Source organism: Mobula birostris, chromosome 5, assembly GCF_030028105.1.
Source record: "Mobula birostris isolate sMobBir1 chromosome 5, sMobBir1.hap1, whole genome shotgun sequence".
Taxonomy (NCBI): domain Eukaryota; kingdom Metazoa; phylum Chordata; class Chondrichthyes; order Myliobatiformes; family Myliobatidae; genus Mobula; species Mobula birostris.
Genome location: NC_092374.1, coordinates 86664102 through 86684731, shown reverse-complemented (window position 1 = coordinate 86684731; position 20630 = coordinate 86664102). Strand labels below are relative to the sequence as shown.

At 47.6% G+C, this 20630-nt stretch overlaps 2 protein-coding genes across 3 annotated transcripts in view; both read left to right on the top strand.

Moving 5' to 3' along the window:
* The window catches only part of LOC140197839 (ephrin type-B receptor 3-like), a 55099-nt gene that overhangs the window by 6666 nt on the left and 27803 nt on the right, over positions 1 to 20630 (top strand). The window contains exon 1 of one of the 2 annotated variants that reach the window (XM_072258328.1): positions 17496 to 17646. The exons of the other annotated variant lie outside the window; for it this stretch is intronic. Within the exon in view, the coding sequence (XP_072114429.1) occupies positions 17595 to 17646 (52 nt within the window). The 5' untranslated portion in view covers positions 17496 to 17594. Of the gene's footprint in view, positions 1 to 17495; positions 17647 to 20630 lie in introns of those variants that run through there. 2 annotated transcript variants of the gene reach the window in all.
* Positions 2710 to 11214, top strand: LOC140197838 (uncharacterized). The gene is made up of 2 exons (XM_072258327.1): positions 2710 to 2744; positions 3621 to 11214. The coding sequence occupies exon 2, from the start codon at positions 3623 to 3625 to the stop codon at positions 10166 to 10168; it is 6546 nt and encodes a 2181-aa protein (XP_072114428.1). The 5' UTR covers positions 2710 to 2744; positions 3621 to 3622; the 3' UTR covers positions 10169 to 11214.

Sequence of the window (20630 nt, the reverse complement as noted above, 5' to 3'; positions counted from 1 at the left end):
TTAATATTATGAGTGATGTCTTCTTTCCATTCCCTTCCACTGATGCTGCATGCACTGCTGAGTTCCTCCACTTCTTCCTCTGTTGCTCCAGAGTCCAACGACAGTGGTTTCGCGTGTCTTTCTTAGCGTGGTCGTCTGTTTGCTGAGGGATTGTTGGTGACTGACACATCAGGGCTGGCTGCAATCTTAATAAGGAGCTGGACAACAGCTTTTCCCCATCAGTCAGGGACAACACAGCAAGGAAACAGCCCCTTTGGCCCATCGAGTCTGTGCTGACCCTCAATCCCAGTTTATTCCCCCGACATTCCCATCAGTACCTCCCAACCCACCCCCAAATTTTACCACTCACTCTCACACCAGCGAACAATTAACCCACATTAACCAGGAGGAGAACTGGAGCTGCCGGGGGAAACCTCTGTGGCCACAGGGAGACCGTGCTTATTCCACAGACAAACTACAAAACTACAGAGACGCCGGAGGTTGGGATCAAACCGGTGTCTCTGTAGCTGTGAGGCAGCGGCTCCACCCACTACACCATCAGCGTTAAGCAGAACTCTCAAAAAGACTGGCTACTTTTCCTGTCTCTGACAGCAATGAAATAGAACATCCTGATCTTCTGTCTGCCGAGAGGAGATAGTGCCTGTCACTACTGCGACAGGGAGAACGTTCCACAAACAAGAGCAAGTCCAAACACCACTGGCTCCTTATCGAGCTTGCAAACAGTCCCATCGAAATGAGATGCTGGGAACTGGAGCAGAAAGACAATCTGCTGCAGGAACTCAGCGGGTCAGGCAGCATCTGTGGAGGGAAATGACAGTGAATATTTTGTGTCCACTTCGGGACAGAGAGTTTCGAAGAGAGAGAGCGGGTAACAAGAGGTGGGGGTGGAGGGTTGAGATAGGAACTGGCAGCTGATAGGTGAATCTAGGCAAGAAGGAGGTGGGTTGAGCAGGAGCTGTCAGATGATAGGTGGATCCAGGCAAGGAAGGGGTCATGGGCAGTTGGATCCAGGTGGGATAGGGAGATCGCGCCAAAAGCAGGAAGGTGGTAGTGGAGCAGCAAAGAGCTGCAGCAGGTGGAATCTTATGGGAGAGAACGATGGCGAGTGTAAGTGAACATGGGAGAGAAGGTCGGCAGAGTGGAGCGAATTGCAAACAAGAGGATGTCTGGGTGACTCTAAACCAGGGATTCTCAAAGACGAGACTCCCAGTCCCGATGAAAACGCTTTTCCAGTCTTGTTGAAGGGTCTCGGCCCCAAACGTAGACTGTTTACTCTTTTCCATAGATGTGTCCTGGCCTGCTGAGTTCTTCCAGCATTTAGTGCATGTGGCAGGGGTTCTCAACCCTTTTCGTATGCCATGGACCCTTACCACTAACCGAGGAGTCAATGGATCCTCCCAGACCCTCTCCTGTAACTCACGCAGTTAAACGCGGCGCGCGTAACTTAAACAGCACAAGGTCTTATGAGAAACCTGCAGTTACCAATAAACAGCACGAAACGATGAAGGAACAAGCCGCAATTATATTGCGATGAAGTAGAGCACTGAGGTCTGGAGCGCTCGGAGGCCTCTCACTGATCTAAAGGGTTCATAATAGGACCCCCCCCCCCCCCATCCCCACTCGTGGCCGGGGCAATCAGAATGGCAGTTGTGAAAATCCGTTATCAATTCAGGGTCCAAAATGGCCCGAGAAGGAACCTAGCACCTTGCCTCCGTACCATGTCCTTCCCCGTACACCAAATATTGTATGTTGACAGAAACCAAGCGGGAGTCCAACATGTCGCGAACTGTGCAAACTGTTCGTCCATCATTAATATTGGGACGCGACGAAGTGCTGTGACTCTCTTTTGCTAAGTACCTTCAGCAAGTCCGAATATTCTGGAGGCAATTTAGACAATTGGGTTGACTTACAGTCCCGTTCTGAGGAGTCACAAGGCAATTCGGGACTTAACATGAAATATAGAAGCAGAATTAGGCTCTCACAGTCTCTCTCTCCCCCCCTCTCTCCCTCCTTGATAAAGGGGGAGACAAACAAAACAATAAAAAACTCGCTGATTGTGATGTTAAAGTCTGACTCAAGAATCGGCAGCAAACTCTCCCCCACCAGCAGGAGAAAGAGAGTGAGAATGCACAATTCACCGAGTACAGAGGTCTTCGACAACTGATTCACTGTTCCCGATGTTCCATTTTCTCCAGAAATGCTTCAGTTGGTGACACCGGCTTGGAACCGGCTCGGCCGCAGAGCCGCAAAGCCTCGGAACCCCGAAGGCACGCTCGCCCTTGGGATACCGAAAACCGGCTGTTCAGTGAGACCCAGAAGTGGGTATCATCACTGTAAAGAACCGCAGTTTGAGTGCAGCTGCAGGTCAAGGGCACTGACAGAACCCCATCCACCTTGAAAAGGGAAAAAAAAAACGAGACATTAACGTTAGAAATTAAGTTGTATCGGCAGATGAGCTCGAAAAAGCTGCTTTCTAGCGCCATGGTAGCTGCACCTTCTCTGTTCTAAGTATCTCCATCTTCCAAGCGCTGTCTGCAACCAAAGTGTAGACTTCTGTAGGTTAGTCCAGCACAGCCTGCATGCCCTGACACTGATGGAGGAGCCTGTTGACTGCCTGCTGACCACCGGTGGGTCTACTTGAAGCAGGTGGGCAAGTCCTTCTCTTCTAAAGAAGTGAGATGATGTACCCCAACTTACTTCGATCTGAAGGCCCCAGGAAGACTTAGAGTTGCCACCAGGGGCAGGTAGGTTTAACTATCCTTCACTGGAGTTAAGGGAATCCAGGGCAGGGCACAAAGGTGAGTGCTCAGAACTAGAACTAACCTCCAAAGGGCGTAAATCTTGCCCGACAGACTCGAGAACTTCTGCGGCGAGGTTAGTATCTCCTAGAGCCTGCACTCAGGCCTCCCAACAGCTTCTCCCTGACAGGCCAACGCCGTACGTAATTGATCCAATGATGCTAGAATCTGCTGGAGTAAATGTTCATGCTGTCCATCTGACTCTCCTTGGAAGGTCAATGTCGTGATCAAACCACGCTGGGTCCATGAAGGCTGAGACTTGCTCTAAAGATGAACTCAAGCCAGGTGTGGAGTAACTGCAAACTCGAGTTGAAAGCACCAACAGAAGTTTATTCACAGAAGGATCAATGAAGGTACATCCGGTCACTCGGAACCTCACTGTGGAAACAATAGTTTGAGATTGAGCCTCGAGTACTCAGTGTGTGTAACTTAAATAGTACAAGGCCACATGAGAAATCTGCAGTTGCCGATAATCCGCACGAAATAAAAACTTCAGGGAGCAATTAACAGGCAAAACAAACCACAATTAGGTAAACTACCAAAATTCAAGTGAAGTTGGGCATTGAGTTCTCGGGCCCTTGAGGGCCGACCGCTAATCCAAAGGGTTCATGACATCTCCTGGCATTGGAAAATATTCCAAGGACATCTGCGAGAATGACAGGGTGAAAGTATGAGGAGCATTTGATGGCTCCTCGCCTTTAGTCACAGGACTCGCTCTACCCTAAGACATGAAACACCCAGGATTTGACTTTAATTTAAGGTAATTGATAGGGTAACACATATTTGATGGCCAACAGTAATAATATTTTTCTTTTCTTTTAGACATGTGGCACTCAAGGATACAGTCCCTGTTGACTTTCTACTGTCTCTACACAATGGTGACTTGCCTGATATCAGCTCCATGTTCTCAATACATTGACTTAGCAGGAAGGGTGGGAATGAACTGCAGCAACCAATATCTTGACTCTGTCCCTGCCTCCCTCCTGTCAGACACCGAGATCCTCCTGTTGAGTTTCAACAACATCACATCTGTCTCCTTAAGCTCCTTTGGAAACCTCAATAAGCTCCACGACCTTGACCTCTCTAACAACCAAATTAGACACTTCAACAGTGATGACACCCTCTCAGTTCAGAAATTGGATCTCTCGTCTAACGCCTTAACCACAATTCCTGACTTAAGGAAGTTGCCAAACCTCAAGAAGCTGGTCCTTGATGTCAATCAGATCTCGACTCTCCCAGAGAGAGCATTTGAGCCCTTGGTCGACCTGGAAGACCTCAGCATCAAGGGAAATGCCATCGTTTCCATTCCTGACCACATCTTTGACCCACTTGTGAAGCTCCGATATCTCACACTCTCTGCAAACAGAATCGAAGAATTCCCCAAGGATGCACTGGGCAGGTTGGAAGAACTGCAGACTTTTGACATCTCAAACAATAAACTAAGAACAATCCCTGAAGACTTCTTTGAAAACAATGTGCTTTTTTATGCGTTCCTGTACAACAATCCCTGGGACTGTGAGTGCAGCACGGTGAGTTATTTGAAGGGGTGGATTGATGAAAATGACGGAAACATATACAAAGTTGTGGGGGAACCTGATTCAGAGACGGTGATTTGTGTAACTCCCACTGCTTGGCAGGGAACTCCAATTATTAAACTCACTACTGAGCAGATCTGTCCCAGTGTGACAACGGAAGTGATGACTCCGACAAACTTGGTACATGGTACTGTGACCACATTCCACAAACTATTCCTGCAAACATCTCAGCACCAGGAGATCTGTGCTCAGTACATCGACCGAGCAGGAAAGGTGGGAATGAACTGCAGCCATCGATCTCTTGATTCTGTCCCTCTCATCCTCCCAACAGACACTGAGGTCCTCTTATTGAACTTCAACGCCATCACCTCTGTCTCCTTAAGCTCCTTTAGAAGCCTCACTAAGCTCTACGACCTTGACCTCTCAAACAACCAAATTAGACACTTGCACAGTGATGACACACTCCCAGTTCAGAAACTGGACGTCTCGTCTAATGTCTTAACCACACTTCCCGATTTCAGGAAGTTGCCTCTTCTCAGGAAGTTGGTCCTTGATGTCAATCAGATCTCGACTCTCCCAGAGAGAGCATTTGAGCCCTTGGTCGACCTGGAAGACCTCAGCATCAAGGGAAATGCCATCGTTTCCATTCCTGACCACATCTTTGACCCACTGGTGAAGCTTCGATATCTCACACTCTCTGCAAACAGAATCGAAGAATTCCCCAAGGATGCACTGGGCAGGTTGGAAGAACTGCAGACTTTTGACATCTCAAACAATAAACTAAGAACAATCCCTGAAGACTTCTTTGAAAACAATGTGCTTTTTTATGCGTTCCTGTACAACAATCCCTGGGACTGTGAGTGCAGCACAGTGAGTTATTTGAAGGGGTGGATTGATGAAAACGACGGGAACATATACAAAGTTGTGGGGGAACCTGATTCAGAGACGGTGATTTGTGTAACTCCCACTGCTTGGCAGGGAACTCCAATTATTAATCTCACTACTGAGCAGATCTGTCCCAGTGTGACAACGGAAGTGATGACTCCGACAAACTTGGTACATGGTACTGTGACCACATTCCACAAACTATTCCTGCAAACGTCTCAGCACCAGGAGATCTGTGCTCAGTACATCGACCGAGCAGGAAAGGTGGGAATGAACTGCAGCCATCGATCTCTTGATTCTGTCCCTCTCATCCTCCCAACAGACACTGAGGTCCTCTTATTGAACTTCAACGCCATCACCTCTGTCTCCTTAAGCTCCTTTAGAAGCCTCACTAAGCTCTACGACCTTGACCTCTCAAACAACCAAATTAGACACTTGCACGGTGATGACACACTCCCAGTTCAGAAACTGGATGTCTCGTCTAATGTCTTAACCACACTTCCCGATTTCAGGAAGTTGCCTCTTCTCAGGAAGTTGGTCCTTGATGTCAATCAGATCTCGACTCTCCCAGAGAGAGCATTTGAGCCCTTGGTCGACCTGGAAGACCTCAGCATCAAGGGAAATGCCATCGTTTCCATTCCTGACCACATCTTTGACCCACTGGTGAAGCTTCGATATCTCACACTCTCTGCAAACAGAATCGAAGAATTTCCCAAGGATGCACTGGGCAGGTTGGAAGAACTGCAGACTTTTGACATCTCAAACAATAAACTAAGAACAATCCCTGAAGACTTCTTTGAAAACAATGTGCTTTTTTATGCGTTCCTGTACAACAATCCCTGGGACTGTGAGTGCAGCACAGTGAGTTATCTGAAGGGGTGGATTGATGAAAACGACGGGAACATATACAAAGTTGTGGGGGAACCTGATTCAGAGACGGTGGTTTGTGTAACTCCCACTGCTTGGCAGGGAAATCCAATTATTAATCTCACTACTGAGCAGATCTGTCCCAGTGTGACAACGGAAGTGATGACTCCGACAAACTTGGTACATGGTACTGTGACCACATTCCACAAACTATTCCTGCAAACGTCTCAGCACCAGGAGATCTGTGCTCAGTACATCGACCGAGCAGGAAAGGTGGGAATGAACTGCAGCCATCGATCTCTTGATTCTGTCCCTCTCATCCTCCCAACAGACACTGAGGTCCTCTTATTGAACTTCAACGCCATCACCTCTGTCTCCTTAAGCTCCTTTAGAAGCCTCACTAAGCTCTACGACCTTGACCTCTCAAACAACCAAATTAGACACTTGCAAGGTGATGACACACTCCCAGTTCAGAAACTGGACGTCTCGTCTAATGTCTTAACCACACTTCCCGATTTCAGGAAGTTGCCTCTTCTCAGGAAGTTGGTCCTTGATGTCAATCAGATCTCGACTCTCCCAGAGAGAGCATTTGAGCCCTTGGTCGACCTGGAAGACCTCAGCATCAAGGGAAATGCCATCGTTTCCATTCCTGACCACATCTTTGACCCACTGGTGAAGCTTCGATATCTCACACTCTCTGCAAACAGAATCGAGGAATTCCCCAAGGATGCACTGGGCAGGTTGGAAGAACTGCAGACTTTTGACATCTCAAACAATAAACTAAGAACAATCCCTGAAGACTTCTTTGAAAACAATGTGCTTTTTTATGCGTTCCTGTACAACAATCCCTGGGACTGTGAGTGCAGCATGGTGAGTTATTTGAAGGGGTGGATTGATGAAAATGACGGAAACATATACAAAGTTGTGGGGGAACCTGATTCAGAGACGGTGATTTGTGCAACTCCCACCACTTGGCAGGGAAATCCAATTATTAATCTCACTACCGAGCAGATCTGTCCCAGTGTGACAACGGAACTGATGACTCCGACAAACTTGGTACATGGTACAGTGACCACATTCCACAAACTATTCATACAAACGTCTTGGCACCAGGAGATCTGTGCTCAGTATATCGACCGAGCAGGAAAGGTGGGAATGAACTGCAGCCATCGATCTCTTGATTCTGTCCCTCTCATCCTCCCAACAGACACTGAGGTCCTCTTATTGAACTTCAACGCCATCACCTCTGTCTCCTTTAGCTCCTTTAGAAGCCTCACTAAGCTCTACGACCTTGACCTCTCAAACAACCAAATTAGACACTTGCACGGTGATGACACACTCCCAGTTCAGAAACTGGACGTCTCGTCTAATGTCTTAACCACACTTCCCGATTTCAGGAAGTTGCCTCTTCTCAGGAAGTTGGTCCTTGATGTCAATCAGATCTCGACTCTCCCAGAGAGAGCATTTGAGCCCTTGGTCGACCTGGAAGACCTCAGCATCAAGGGAAATGCCATCGTTTCCATTCCTGACCACATCTTTGACCCACTGGTGAAGCTTCGATATCTCACACTCTCTGCAAACAGAATCGAAGAATTTCCCAAGGATGCACTGGGAAGGTTGGAAGAACTGCAGACTTTTGACATCTCAAACAATAAACTAAGAACAATCCCTGAAGACTTCTTTGAAAACAATGTGCTTTTTTATGCGTTCCTGTACAACAATCCCTGGGACTGTGAGTGCAGCACAGTGAGTTATTTGAAGGGGTGGATTGATGAAAACAACAGGAACATATACAAAGTTCAGGGGGAACCTGACTCAGAGACGGTGGTTTGTGCAACTCCCACCGCTTGGCAGGGAACTCCGATTATTAATCTCACTGCCGAGCAGATCTGTCCCACTGTGACAACGGAAATGACGACTCTGAGAACCACTGTTGATGACACTCCAACCACATTTGACACTCTTTTGCTGCAAACCTCTCCACACCAGGAGATCTGTGCTCAGTACATTGACCTAGGAGGAAAGGTGGGAATGAACTGCAGCCATCGATCTCTTGACTCTGTCCCTCCCATCCTCCCAAAAGACACTGAGATCCTCTTGTTGAACTTCAATGCCATCACCTCTGTCTCCTTAAGCTCCTTTAGAAGCCTCACTAAGCTCTACGACCTTGACCTCTCAAACAACCAAATTAGACACTTGCACAGTGATGACACACTCCCAGTTCAGAAACTGGACATCTCGTCTAATGTCTTAACCACGCTTCCCGACTTCAGGAATTTGCCTTTTCTCAGGAAGTTGATCCTTGATGTCAACGAGATCTCAGCTCTCCCACAGGGAGCATTTGAGCCCTTGGTTAACCTGGAAGACCTCAGCATCAAGGAGAATGCCATCGTTTCCATTTCTGACCACATCTTTGACCCACTGGTGAAGCTTCGATATCTCACCCTCTCTGCAAACAAAATCGAGCAATTTCCCAAGGATGCACTGGGCAGGTTGGAAAATCTGGAGACTCTAGATATCTCATCTAATGTATTAAGAACAATTCCTCAAGGCTTCTTTGAACACCATCATCTTCCTTATGTGTTCCTGTACAACAATCCCTGGGACTGTGAATGCAGCACAGTGAGTTATTTGAAGGGGTGGATTGATGAAAACGACGGGAACATATACAAAGTTGTCGGGGAACCTGACTCAGAGACGGTGGTTTGTGAAACTCCCACCACTTGGCAGGGAACTCCAATGATTAATCTCACTGCCGAGCAGATCTGTCCCAGTGTGACAACGGAAATGACGACTCTGAGAACCACTGTTGATGAAACTCCAACCACATTTGACACTCTTTTCCTGCAAACCTCTCCACCCCAGAAGATCTGTGCTCAGTACATCAACTTAGCAGGAGGGATGGGAATAAACTGCAGTCACCGATCCCTCAATTCTGTCCCGCTCTCCCTCCCGACAGACACTGAGGTCCTTCTGTTGAGTTCCAATGCCATCACGTCCATCTTTTTAAGCTCCTTCAAAAATCTCTCACAGCTCCACGATCTTGACCTCGCCAACAACCAAATTAGAAACATGCATGGTAATTACACTCTCTCAGTCCAGAAACTCGACATCTCGTCTAACGCCTTAACCACAATTCCCAACTTTAGCAATTTGCCACATCTCAGGAGGTTGGTCCTTGATGATAACAAGATTTCTGTTCTTCCAGAGGGAGCATTTGAGCCCTTGGTCAACCTGGAAGACCTCAGCATCAAGGGGAATGCCATTGCTGAGATTCCTGATGACATCTTTTACCCACTAAAGAACCTTCGACATCTCACCCTCTCTGCGAACAAAATCAGGGAATTCCCCAAGGATGCGTTGAGTAGCATGGAAATTCTAGAGACTTTAGATATCTCATCTAATGTACTGAGAACAATCCCTCAAGGCCTTTTTGAACACCAGAGGCTTCTTCATGTCCTCCTTTATGACAACCCCTGGGACTGTGATTGCTCTATCCATTACATGGCTGAATGGATTAATGTAAACAGGGACAAGGTGTACAGCCATGCTGGTGTCAATGACAGCACTTCTGTGACCTGCAATGCCCCCCCAGAGCTAGAGGGTATACCCCTGATACAAGTTGCCATTGACCAAATTTGTGCAGTCACCACCTCTATAACCTCAGCACCTGTGAGCACTCCAGCAGCACCCAGCGACCCCAGCCCCGACAACACCTTCACCATGTGGGCAAGAAGATCAGGGCTGCTGGAGTTTTTCCAGCAGTTGCAACGGAACTGCCTGCTGCTCTTCACCCTGCTCTGCCTGTCGCTTGGCCTGGTCCTCTTCGAGATCTCCGCCCTCTCCTTCTATATCCTCAGGTTCCACCAAAGACTCTATCGTCCCCTGAGGCAGTTGTCCCGCCGGAGCTGGTACATCAGGCTGGTCCGCTACAGCCTGGTTCTGCCCTACTTACAACAGATCTATCCTCCACCAAGAGCGGCTTTCAGCCGGGACGCCACAGAGACCTCCCCACTAGAGGGAGAGGAGTGGACCAGTACCGCGACCGAGGCTGCTGGAGATGCATTCACTAGCTTCCTCTAAACAGATCTGTGGCAAAGGAACACTTTGGGACTGAAAGCTTTCAGTTTTATAAGGGTTATTTGCATACATGTGTAGGGCTCTCAGTGTACTAGATGGACTGTTAACTGTTGATCATTTATTACCAAAATGGCTTCTCTGATGTATTATATTAATGGCTTCTTGTAATGTTAACTGCTCAGCAGGGGGTTCTCTGTAACTGCAACGTTTGGGTTATACAGTGTGATAATGGAAATTGTATTCATTTCTTAGCCAATGGAAGTCATGTTCTGTTATCTTGTATATGTGTGCTGAGTTGAGGAGCACGGGCTTTTTCAGGAGGCAAGCAGAGAGGACGGACGTGTGAGGAATGGACAGCAGTTCCAGGGTTTCGGAGGGTGGCCGGAGTCTCGGAAGGACGTTGTAGATGGAATCGGAGGCGTCAGCTCCAACGTATTAAAATATTATGTGCACAAGACTGATAAGTTGCTTATGTGGTGCCTTTTCTTGTAGTTGCTTTTACTAACCCATCACCAAAAATTTCCTATAAAGTATAATTCTTTACTTGCACTTTGTATATTGTTTCCTATTTGTGTCGTGGCTGATCATTGGGCGACTCACACCTTATCTGCACCAAAGCATTTGCACTGTTTGGCGGGGTCGACGGCTATTCACCCGAGGCAATGGGGGGTCAGTGGGGCAAAGGCCGTCATACATGCAAACGGAGTTAGGCCCCACTTTGTTATGCACCAAATATTGCGCACCATTTGCAAAAACTGGATTGTTATTGCCCCCTCCTCTTTTATATTGCCATATTAAGTATAACATTGCCATATTGTAATTTTATAGAGAAGATATTGGGGCGATGGTAGCGTAGTGTTTAGCTTAATGCTTTACAATACCAGGGTCCTGGGTTCAATTCCTGCCCTTGCCGGTAAGGAGTCTGTACGTTCTCCCTGTAACAGTGTGGGTTTCCTCCAGATGCTATGATTCCCCCTCCAACAGTCCAAAGACGTACCGGTTGGCAGGATCATTGTAAATAGTCCTGTGTTTAGTATACGGTGAAATCAAGGGAATTGCTGGGCAGTGCGGCTCAAAGGGCCAGAAGGGACCATTCCCTGCTGTAACTTTACAAATAAATAAATATTTCTTTCTGGTAGAATCCAATACGTGTGTGAGGTTTGCACATTCTCTCTGCATCACAGACACTCCCCTGGGTTCTTCTCACATCTAGTCCGCATATCAGGGCTGCCCCAACAGCCAATGTGTGCTTCTGATGAGAATGAGAACAGCTCAAAGAGTGTCACTGGATCACAGAGAGCAGATGTATTCAAGGACCAGTCATACTGACTTGTTGTTGCAGTAGGGTCCAATACAAATAAGTGTAAGGCGATGCATCTTGGAAAGTCAGACAAGTGGGGGGCAGACAAGAGGGAACTAGGAATGAATGCAAATGGTTCACTGGTCTGCCCCACAGATGAACAGGGTAGCGCGAGAAGAATGAAGGGAGATTTGATAGAGGTACATAAAATTATGATGGGTATAGAAAGATAAAGTGAATGCAAGCAGGCTTTTTCCACTGAGACAAGGGGAGAAAAAAACCAGAGGACATGGGTTAAGGGTGAGGGGGGAAAAGTTTAAAGGGAACATTAGGGGGGGCTTCTTCACACAGAGAGTGGTCGGAGTATGGAATGAGCTGCCAGACGAGGTGGTAAATGCGGGTTCTTTTTTAACATTTAAGAATAAATTGGACAGATACATGGATGGGAGGTGTATGGAGGGATATGGTCCGTGTGCAGGTCAGTGGGACTAGGCAGAAAATGGTTCAGCACAGCCAAGAAGGGCCAAGGGGCCTGTTTCTGTGCTGTAGTTTCTATGGTTCTATGGTTCTATGGTAGTGAAAAAGGGGGTTTAGCACGTTGCTTTCTTATCAGTCGGGGCATCGATAGTTTAGGACATTATGTTGCTGTTGTAGGAGTTGTCGCTGAGGCCACACTTGGAGAATTGTGTACAGTTCTGGTCACCCTGGTATAGGAAAGAGATAGTTAAACCAGAAAGGATGCAGAGATGATTTATGAGATGTTGACAGGAATGGGTGTAGCTGGTGGACCTGAGTTATAGGAAGGTAGGCCAAGATAAGTCTTTATTCCTTGGAACATCGGAGAACTAAGGGCAATCAGCTGGTGGTGTTTAAAATTGTGGGAGACATAGATATGTGGACAGTAATAGTCTTTTCCCCAGGGTAGAAGAGTCAAAAACTAGGAGGGCAAAGAGTTGGCATGAGAGGGAGAAGTTTTAAAAGGGGCTTGAAGGAAATTCATTTCCTTTAGGGTGGTGAGGATATGGAATGAACTGTTAAAAAAAGTGGCTGAGGCATCATTTAAGAAGCACTTGGACAGGTAATTGAAGGGGTGCGGTTTGGAAAGGTGTGGGCCAATCACTGGGAACTTGAACGAGGAGAGTTACATGGACTGGTTGGGTGAATGGGCTTGTTTCCCTGCTCTGTTACTCTATGACGTTTTGGGTAGAGCATGGAAAAAGATCAGTCAGCCCGTCCTATCCATGCTGGGGTCATGTAGGCAATACCAACCACCAACCCTTCCCCCCCACCCTGACCTTGCAAGTCCTCCTCCAATATAAAGCCGTCCAGTTCCCCTTGTAGGCCAGGACTGAAACCTTTGTCTGTGGCCTCAGCTTTAGACCCGTTTATCAGTGTTTTTTTTTATTCCAGACTTGACTGATAAGCCTACTGTGTGGCACTTAGAAGAAAATGCCTGAAAGTCCCTGCCTTATTTGTCTTAATTTCGTCAACCTCATCAACCATGCATCCTATATTATTGGTGAAATGCAATTTGCCCACAACCAATCGGTGCCAGCGTCCCTTAACTTTCCTCCAAGTGACTATGAATCCTATTGGGATAAGTGTGTCTAAAAGCTTTCCCACTACTGACCTCCCTGTATATCCCTGGGCTGTTCTGAACAAAGAAGGAACAGCTATCACTTCCCTGTGCTCCAATACCACCCTGTATCCAAAGAGATGGTCATTTGCCCTCATGCTTCACTCATTCCCAGGAGGGCTCCCAAATGGCGTAAGTGTAAACATCATCAATAATTTGTCCTGGTTCAACCATGTGGATGATACAACCAAGAAAATGCACCAAAGCTTCTACTTCTTCGGAATACTAAAGGAAGTTTGTGTGTTCCTGTTGAACTTCACCAACTTTTACAGATGCACCACAGGAAGCATCCTATCCCGATGCATCAAGGCTTGGTAGTCAACTGCTCTGCCTGTGGTCACAAAAAACTGCAGAGTTGTTGACACAGTCTGTCCATTACAAGAAGCAGCCTCCCCCCCATGGACTCTGTTTACACTTCCCACTGTCAAGACAATCACCAGCTTCCCCATCCCGGGAATTCCATCTCCTCCCCTCTTCCATCAGCCAGAAGATGCAAAAGCTTGAGATGACATTTTGCACGTTGGCCTTCATTGAGTCAGGAGATTGAGGTCAAGAGCTGCAAGGACATGTTGATCTCTATGAAAACTCTGCTCAGTTGTGATCTGTTGTTTTCAGTTCGCCTCATGATAGGAAGGATGTGGAAACTTTATAGAAGGTTCAGAGGAGATTTTCCAGGATACTGCCTGGATGGGCAACCATGTCTTATGAGGAAAGGTTGAGCAAGCTAGGGCTTTTGTCTCTGGAGTGAAGGAGTATGAGAGGATACCGGATAGAGATGTACATGACGATAACAGGCATAGATTGAGTGGAGAGCCGGCCCCTCTATCCCAGGGCCAGAAACCATTAAGGGAGGGGAGGAAAAGCAAAATATCAAGGTGACTGGAGGAAAATATAAGAGGGGTGTAGAGGTATGTCTTTTACAGAGAGATTGGTGGGTGTGTGTAACACACTGCCGGGGTGGTGGTAGAGACAGATACATTAAGGGCATTTAAGAAACTTTTAGATAGGCAGATGGGTATTAGAAAATGGAGGGGTATGTAGGAGGGAAAGGTTAGATTATCTTAAGGTGAGTTAAAAGGTTGGCACAACATCATGGGCCGAAGGGCCTGTGATGTGCTGTAATGTTCTATGTTCCAACAAGAAACACCAAGCTCAAGGGAGCCCACTATTAATTCGGTATCAGGGCAACTGGAATCCATCAATGCTGGCTGATTGTTGTTGGACGGCGAGCGGCCTCAGACACTGAGTGCAAACAAAGTTCATCAACAAAACATTTTTAGCTTAGTTGAACTTTTGGAAAGCGTCCGCACCGTTTGATATTAAACGTATTATATTCATTTAAAGCTGTTTTCTTGCTTCTCCACATTCCTACGTGATACAAGTGGTCTGAAATTATGTTTGTGTTCAGCCTCAAGCGTTCTTTCAGAACCACAAAGTCAATTGTTAGGAAGCAACACTTTCGAAAAAAAACTTGCTGTCCAGTGTTATTCGACCCCCGCGCGATAAAGAGGAACTCCTGATGTCTATGAAGCCCCTCAGTCGTCCAGGCCAGTGTATAATCGAGCGGTAGTCAATCAACGTAAGCTGTAACTAATCAAGTTGTACAGCACGTCCAGTTGCCTTGATTTACTACTTGATACGAGCTCCTGATCTCTCACTCTACCTTGTGTCCTTTCTGTCTGCCGGCACCGCACTTCCTCCGGAACCGTAACGCTGTACTCTGCGTCCCAGAGAAAAATGCTGGAGGAACTCAGCAGGTCAGCAGATTGAAGGATCTCAGCACGAAACGTCGACTACCTGTTCATTTCCACAGATGCTGCCTGACCTGCGGAGTTCCTCCAGCTCTATGTGTGTGTTGCTTTGGATTTCCAGCGCCTGCAGGTTCTCGCGTTAATGATTGACTGCACTCTGCCTTCTGCACTTCCGGACTACCCCGACGAGCTTATGGATGAAATGATCTGTCTGGGTGGCACTTCAACAGAAGCTCCTCGCTGCATCTCGGTACGCGTGACAATGATAAACCAATTATCGATTAATTCTAGTTCTGCTGTCTACTTTGCTTTCTACATTCATTCGAGGGATGTGGGCTTCGCAGGCTGAGCCAGCATTTGATCGCCCGTCCCTAGCTGCCCCGAGAAAGTGCCCTGTGGAGCCTCTGCAGTCCTTGAGGGGTGGGTACACCCGCAAAGCTGATCGGGAGAGAGCGCCAGGATATCGACCCTGTGCCGGTGAAGGAACGAATGGCGGAAAAGGAGTACCAAGGGCGACAGATGGCGCGGGTGCAGACTTACCCAGCCCTCAGACACCAGGCAAGAATCATTTGATTCCAAGCGATTGGTTTATTGATCATTACAGATCATTATGGGTTCTTACCCACTTTTCCAACCATGGTCACCCTCTCCTTGCCCCCTTCCCTCTCTCAGCCCACAATGGAGACCCGTATCAGGATCAGGTTAATCGGCATTCATATATGTCATGATCTTTTTGCGTCAGCAGTACAGTGCAATACATAAAATTAATACAGTACTGTGCAAAAGTCTTAGGCACCCTAGTTATCTATATGCCCAAGACTTTAAAACAATCCTGTATGTGCCTCAGTCTCAACATATATCAGTCTGTGCCGCCACCCCCGGCAGCGTGTTACAGACATCCGCCACTCCCGCTTGATAATGATTCCAACAAATCTGTTCGTGTTCAGTGAACCTCCTTAACCTTCGGAGAAATTTCGTTTCTGATCCCACCCCCCACCACCACTTTCCCGCGATGACATCTACACTCAGCGGCAACTTTATTAGATGCCTCCTGTACCGCATACAGCGGTCACTGGGTGTCTGTTCGTAGTCTTCTGCTGCTGTAGCCCACCCATCCACTTCAATGTTCGACGTGTTATCTGCTCAGAGACGCTCTTCTGCACAACACTGTTGTAACGTGTTTGTTGTAAGGTGTGGTTATTTGAGTTACTGTCGCCTTCCGGTCAGCTTGAGCCGGTCTGGCCATTCACCTCTGACCTCGCTCATTAACACGGCATTTTCACCCACAGAATTGCCGCCCACAGGATAATCTTTTTGTTTTGCAAACACGAGAAAATCTGCAGATGCTGGAAATTCAAGCAACACACACAAAATGCTGGTGGAACGCGGCAGGCCAGGCAGCATCTATAGGAAGAAGTACAGTCGACGTTCCGGGTCGAGACCCTTCGTCCGGACTAACGAAAAAAAGAGATAGGAAGAGATTTGTAAATGGGAGGGGGAGGGGCCACCCGAAATGATAGGAGAAGACAGGAGGGGGAGGGATGGAGCCAAGTGCTGGACAGGTGATTGGCAAAGGGGATATGAGAGGATCAAGGGACAGGAGGCCTTGGAAGAAAGAAAGGGGGAGGGGAGCCCAGAGGAAGATGGAGAACAGGCAAGGAGTTATGGTGAGAGGGAAAGAGAGGAAAAATTAATGAACGAATAAATTAATTAATTAATAAAGGATGGGGTAAGAAGGGGAGGAGGGGCATTGACGGAAGTTAGATAAATCAATGTTCATACCATCAGGTTGGAGGCTACCCAACGGAATATAAGGTTTTGTTCCTCCAACCTGAGTGTGGCTTCATCTCAACAGTAGAGAAGGCCAGTTTTGTTTGTTTTTTGTTTGCTTCTCACCATTGTCTAATCTCTAGAGACTATTGTGAGTGAAAATCCCAGATCAGCAGTTTCTCAGACCACCCCGCCTGGCACCAAAAATCAGGCCACAGTCAAAGTCACTTCGATAAAATTTCTTCCCTATTGTGTATTTAATGGTTCAGCAATATCTGAGTAATCGTATATATATTATCTGATTACACATTCTGTTTCTTTCAAATTATTTATTATGGGTTATATGTGTGTGTGAATGCGTGAATTGTGCTACCACGTGATATGCGAGCGCCTCGCTTAAAGTAAACTGGAAGTGAGACGCTCATTTCGGACTCCTGTGTCCTCTTTGAATCAGCTTAATGTTTTGAAGTTACAGAAGGTAACATTCCCCATTTTGATGTTTGCTCGGAACCTCTTGACCACGTCGGCATGCCTTTTCGCTCTGAGTTCCTGCCACATGATTGGCTGATGAGATATTTTCAGTAATGGCCAGGTGTACAGGAGCCCCTAATAAAGTGGCCACCCAGCATGCATGCCGATCCGAGAGATAGACCCCCGATCTCTTTGGCCATCCGCCTTTGAGTTATGACCCCGCAGGACCCACTAACCCTTTACAACTCACTGCTGTGACTATCGGACTGTCCCGCGACCCGCTGCCCTGTGTGTGACTGCCTCTACAAACACGAGTCCCCTTTTTAAAATCAATCAGCAAGCGGTGTACTTTGAGCCTCCAGCTGCGAGTGGCGGGGACTGCTGTGGGGGTAAGAGCAGTCATACAGACGCCGTCGTTGTTTTCCCACAGCGCTGAGGTGGGAAGGGGCTCGGAGTCCGCTCCACGGTCCCTACGGAGCCCCTGCTCAAAGGCCGTTGGCCATGGCGATCTGGATATCCCTCTGCTTTCTTTCCACAGCGCTGGCTTTCGACGGTAAGTTTAAAGATGCAATTTATCCAGCACAAGGTGTGGATTCCCAATCATAGAGTCTATTGAGCATCGGGATAGAGGCGCTGCATCACAGATCGAGAAATCGATCCCGACGCGCTCGTTCGTGAGTGTGGAGTGTTTCACGTTCTGCCTCTGACTGCATGGTCTCTTCCCGCCCCCTCCCCACCCAGGAGAGGTTTGTTCCCTCCCACGCCCCAAAGATACACGGGTCGCTGGGTTAATCGGCCCCTATAACTTGCCCCCATTGTATGGTTGAGGTGTAGAATCTGCAGGGAGTTAATGGGAATGTGGGGAGAATGGAGTAAGATTGGTTTTAATATGGTGGTCAGTATGGACTCGGTGGGCCGAATGGCCTGTTTCCCAGCTGCATGACTCGTTAACAGGGATGATGCTAGTAGAAAGATTAGAAAGTTTAACCGAATTAATTTAGATGTCAGGTAGTTAGTTGCCAGGAGTAAAGGTGAATGTAAAAGACTCAGTTGTTTTATTCATGGGATATGACGTACGTGATTTTTCAATTTTCGTTCGAAATATTCGTATTTTGCATATTATCAATTAAAAACATTTCAGGTGCCGCACCGTTTTCCAGCCGCGTAAAAATCACCTGCCCAGAGCAATGGTTGGTCCACGCAGCTATATAAAAAAAAATTAGAGCGAACTGCAAACATTTTCTCAATCGGCTCCTCCCACTTTCTGCAAACTCAAAGTGTACCCGTGGGCGTCCGCATGAGCCCCAGTTATGCCTGTCTTTACGTTGGCAATGTAGAACAGGTCAAGCCTTCCCTGGCAATGCTCTCCAACACTTTCTGCGCTACACTGACGACTGCGTTGGTGCTGTTTTGTGCACCCGTGCTGAGCTCGTCGATTTCATCGACTTTGTCTCCTACTTCCATCTGCCCTTAAATTCACTTGGTCTATTTCTGACACTTCTTTCCCTTTTCTCGATATCTCTGTCTCAATCTTTGGAGACAAACCGTCAACCGACATCTTTTATAAACTTACCGATTCCCACAGCTACCCCGACTACCTCTTCACTACCTCTATCTCCTGTGAAAATGTTATTCCCTTTCCACAGTTTCTTCGCCTCTGCCGCATCTGTTCCCAGGATGAGGCTTTCCTTTCCAGAACATCCTTCTTCAAAGAACAGCGTTTCCCTTCTTCCACCATTGATGCTGCCCTCACTCGTATCTCCTCCAATTCCCGGTCATCCGCGGTCACCCCATCTTCCCGCTGCCTTATCCGTGATAGAGTTCCTCTTGTCCTTACCAACCATCGTATGAACCTCAGCACCCAACACATCATTCTCCACAACTTCCGCCGCCTTCAACGGGTTTCCACCACCAAGCATATCTGTACTTCCCCGCCCAATTCCCCACTTCCTGTAAGGATCGTTCCCTGAGCGATTCCCTAGTCCAGTCGTCCCTCCCCATTAATCTCCCTCGTGGCACTTACCCCTGCAAGCGTCAGAAGTGCCACACCTGCCCATTCTCCTCCTCCTCCCTCACCTCCATTCGGGGGCCCAAACAGACCTGCCAGGTGAGGCAACACTTCACCCGTGAACCTGCTGGGGTCGTCTATAGTGCCTGGTGTTCCTGATGCAGCCTCCTCTATATTGGTGAGACCCGATGTATATTGAGGGAACTGGTTTGTCGATCCACTCTATCCGCAAAAAAGCGGAATTTCCCGATAGCCAGCCAATTCGATTCCTATTCCCATTCCCATTCTGGAATATTCTCTCTTTTGCCATGATGAGCCTATTCTCAGGTTAGAGGGACAACTGACCTCATATTCCGTCCAGATAGCCTCCAAACTGATGGCATGAACATCGATTTCTCAAACTTGCAGTAAAAAAAACTACTCCTTTCCCTCATCTTCATTTTCCCACTCTGCACTCTTCTCCTCACCTACCTATCACATCCCGCCCACCCCGTGTCTCTCCTTTCTCTTTCTCCCATGATCCACTCACCTCTCCCATCAGATTCCTTCTTCTCCAGCCCTTTAACCTTCCTCCCTGCTTTTTACATCCCCCCTTCCCAAGCCCACATGGCTTTCTAGATTCCTCCTTCCCCTGCCCTCAACTTTTTATTCAGGCATCTTCCTCCTTCCTTTCCAGTCCTCCTGAAGGGTCTCGGTCCGAAGTGTCGACTGTTTATTCACTTCCATAGATGCTACCTGACCCGCTGAGTTCCTCCACCATTTTGTGTGTGTTGCTCTGGATTTCCTACACATGCAGGACCTGTTGTCTTTACACCATTCATTTTATTGGGTGTGCTCCGCCAATCAACCATGGTTGAGTTTTTTTTTCAACCCCATTCTCCCCTTAATCCTTAAACCCTTTACCAGCGTAACACACACAAAATGCTGGCTAGAACTGAACTGCTGGCCGATTGGTGCTTCTCGAGATATCGATGTGTTAGTTAGACTGAATTCTTCCTGGTGTGAGCACACGGCCAAGTGGTTAAGGCATTGAACTAGCTACCAGAAGGTCGTGAGTTCTAGCCCCAGCCGAGGGAACGTGTTGTGTCCTTGAGCAAGGCACTTAATCACACATTGCTCTGCGATGACACTAGTGCCAAGCTGTATTGGTCTTCCCTTGGACAACATCAGTGTCGTGGAGAGGGGAGACTTGCAGCATGGGCAACTGCTGGTCTTCCATACAACCTTGCCCAGGCCTGCACCCTGGAGAGTGAAGACTTTCCAGGCGCAGATCCATGGTCTCGCGAGACTAACGGATGTTACTACTTCCTACTTCCCTGTGTTCAGTGTGGTGATAGTGTGCCGCAAAGTCTTTATTCCAAACTAGGGGAAAATAGCAGAGTACCGTAGTGGTTAGCACAACGTTTCACAGTACGAGCGGCCGCCTATAGAGAGTTCGTACATGCTCCCCGAGACCACGTGTTCTCCGGGTGCTCCGGTTTCCTTTTCCACAGTCCAAAGATATATCTTGTTGTTAGGTTAACTGGGCA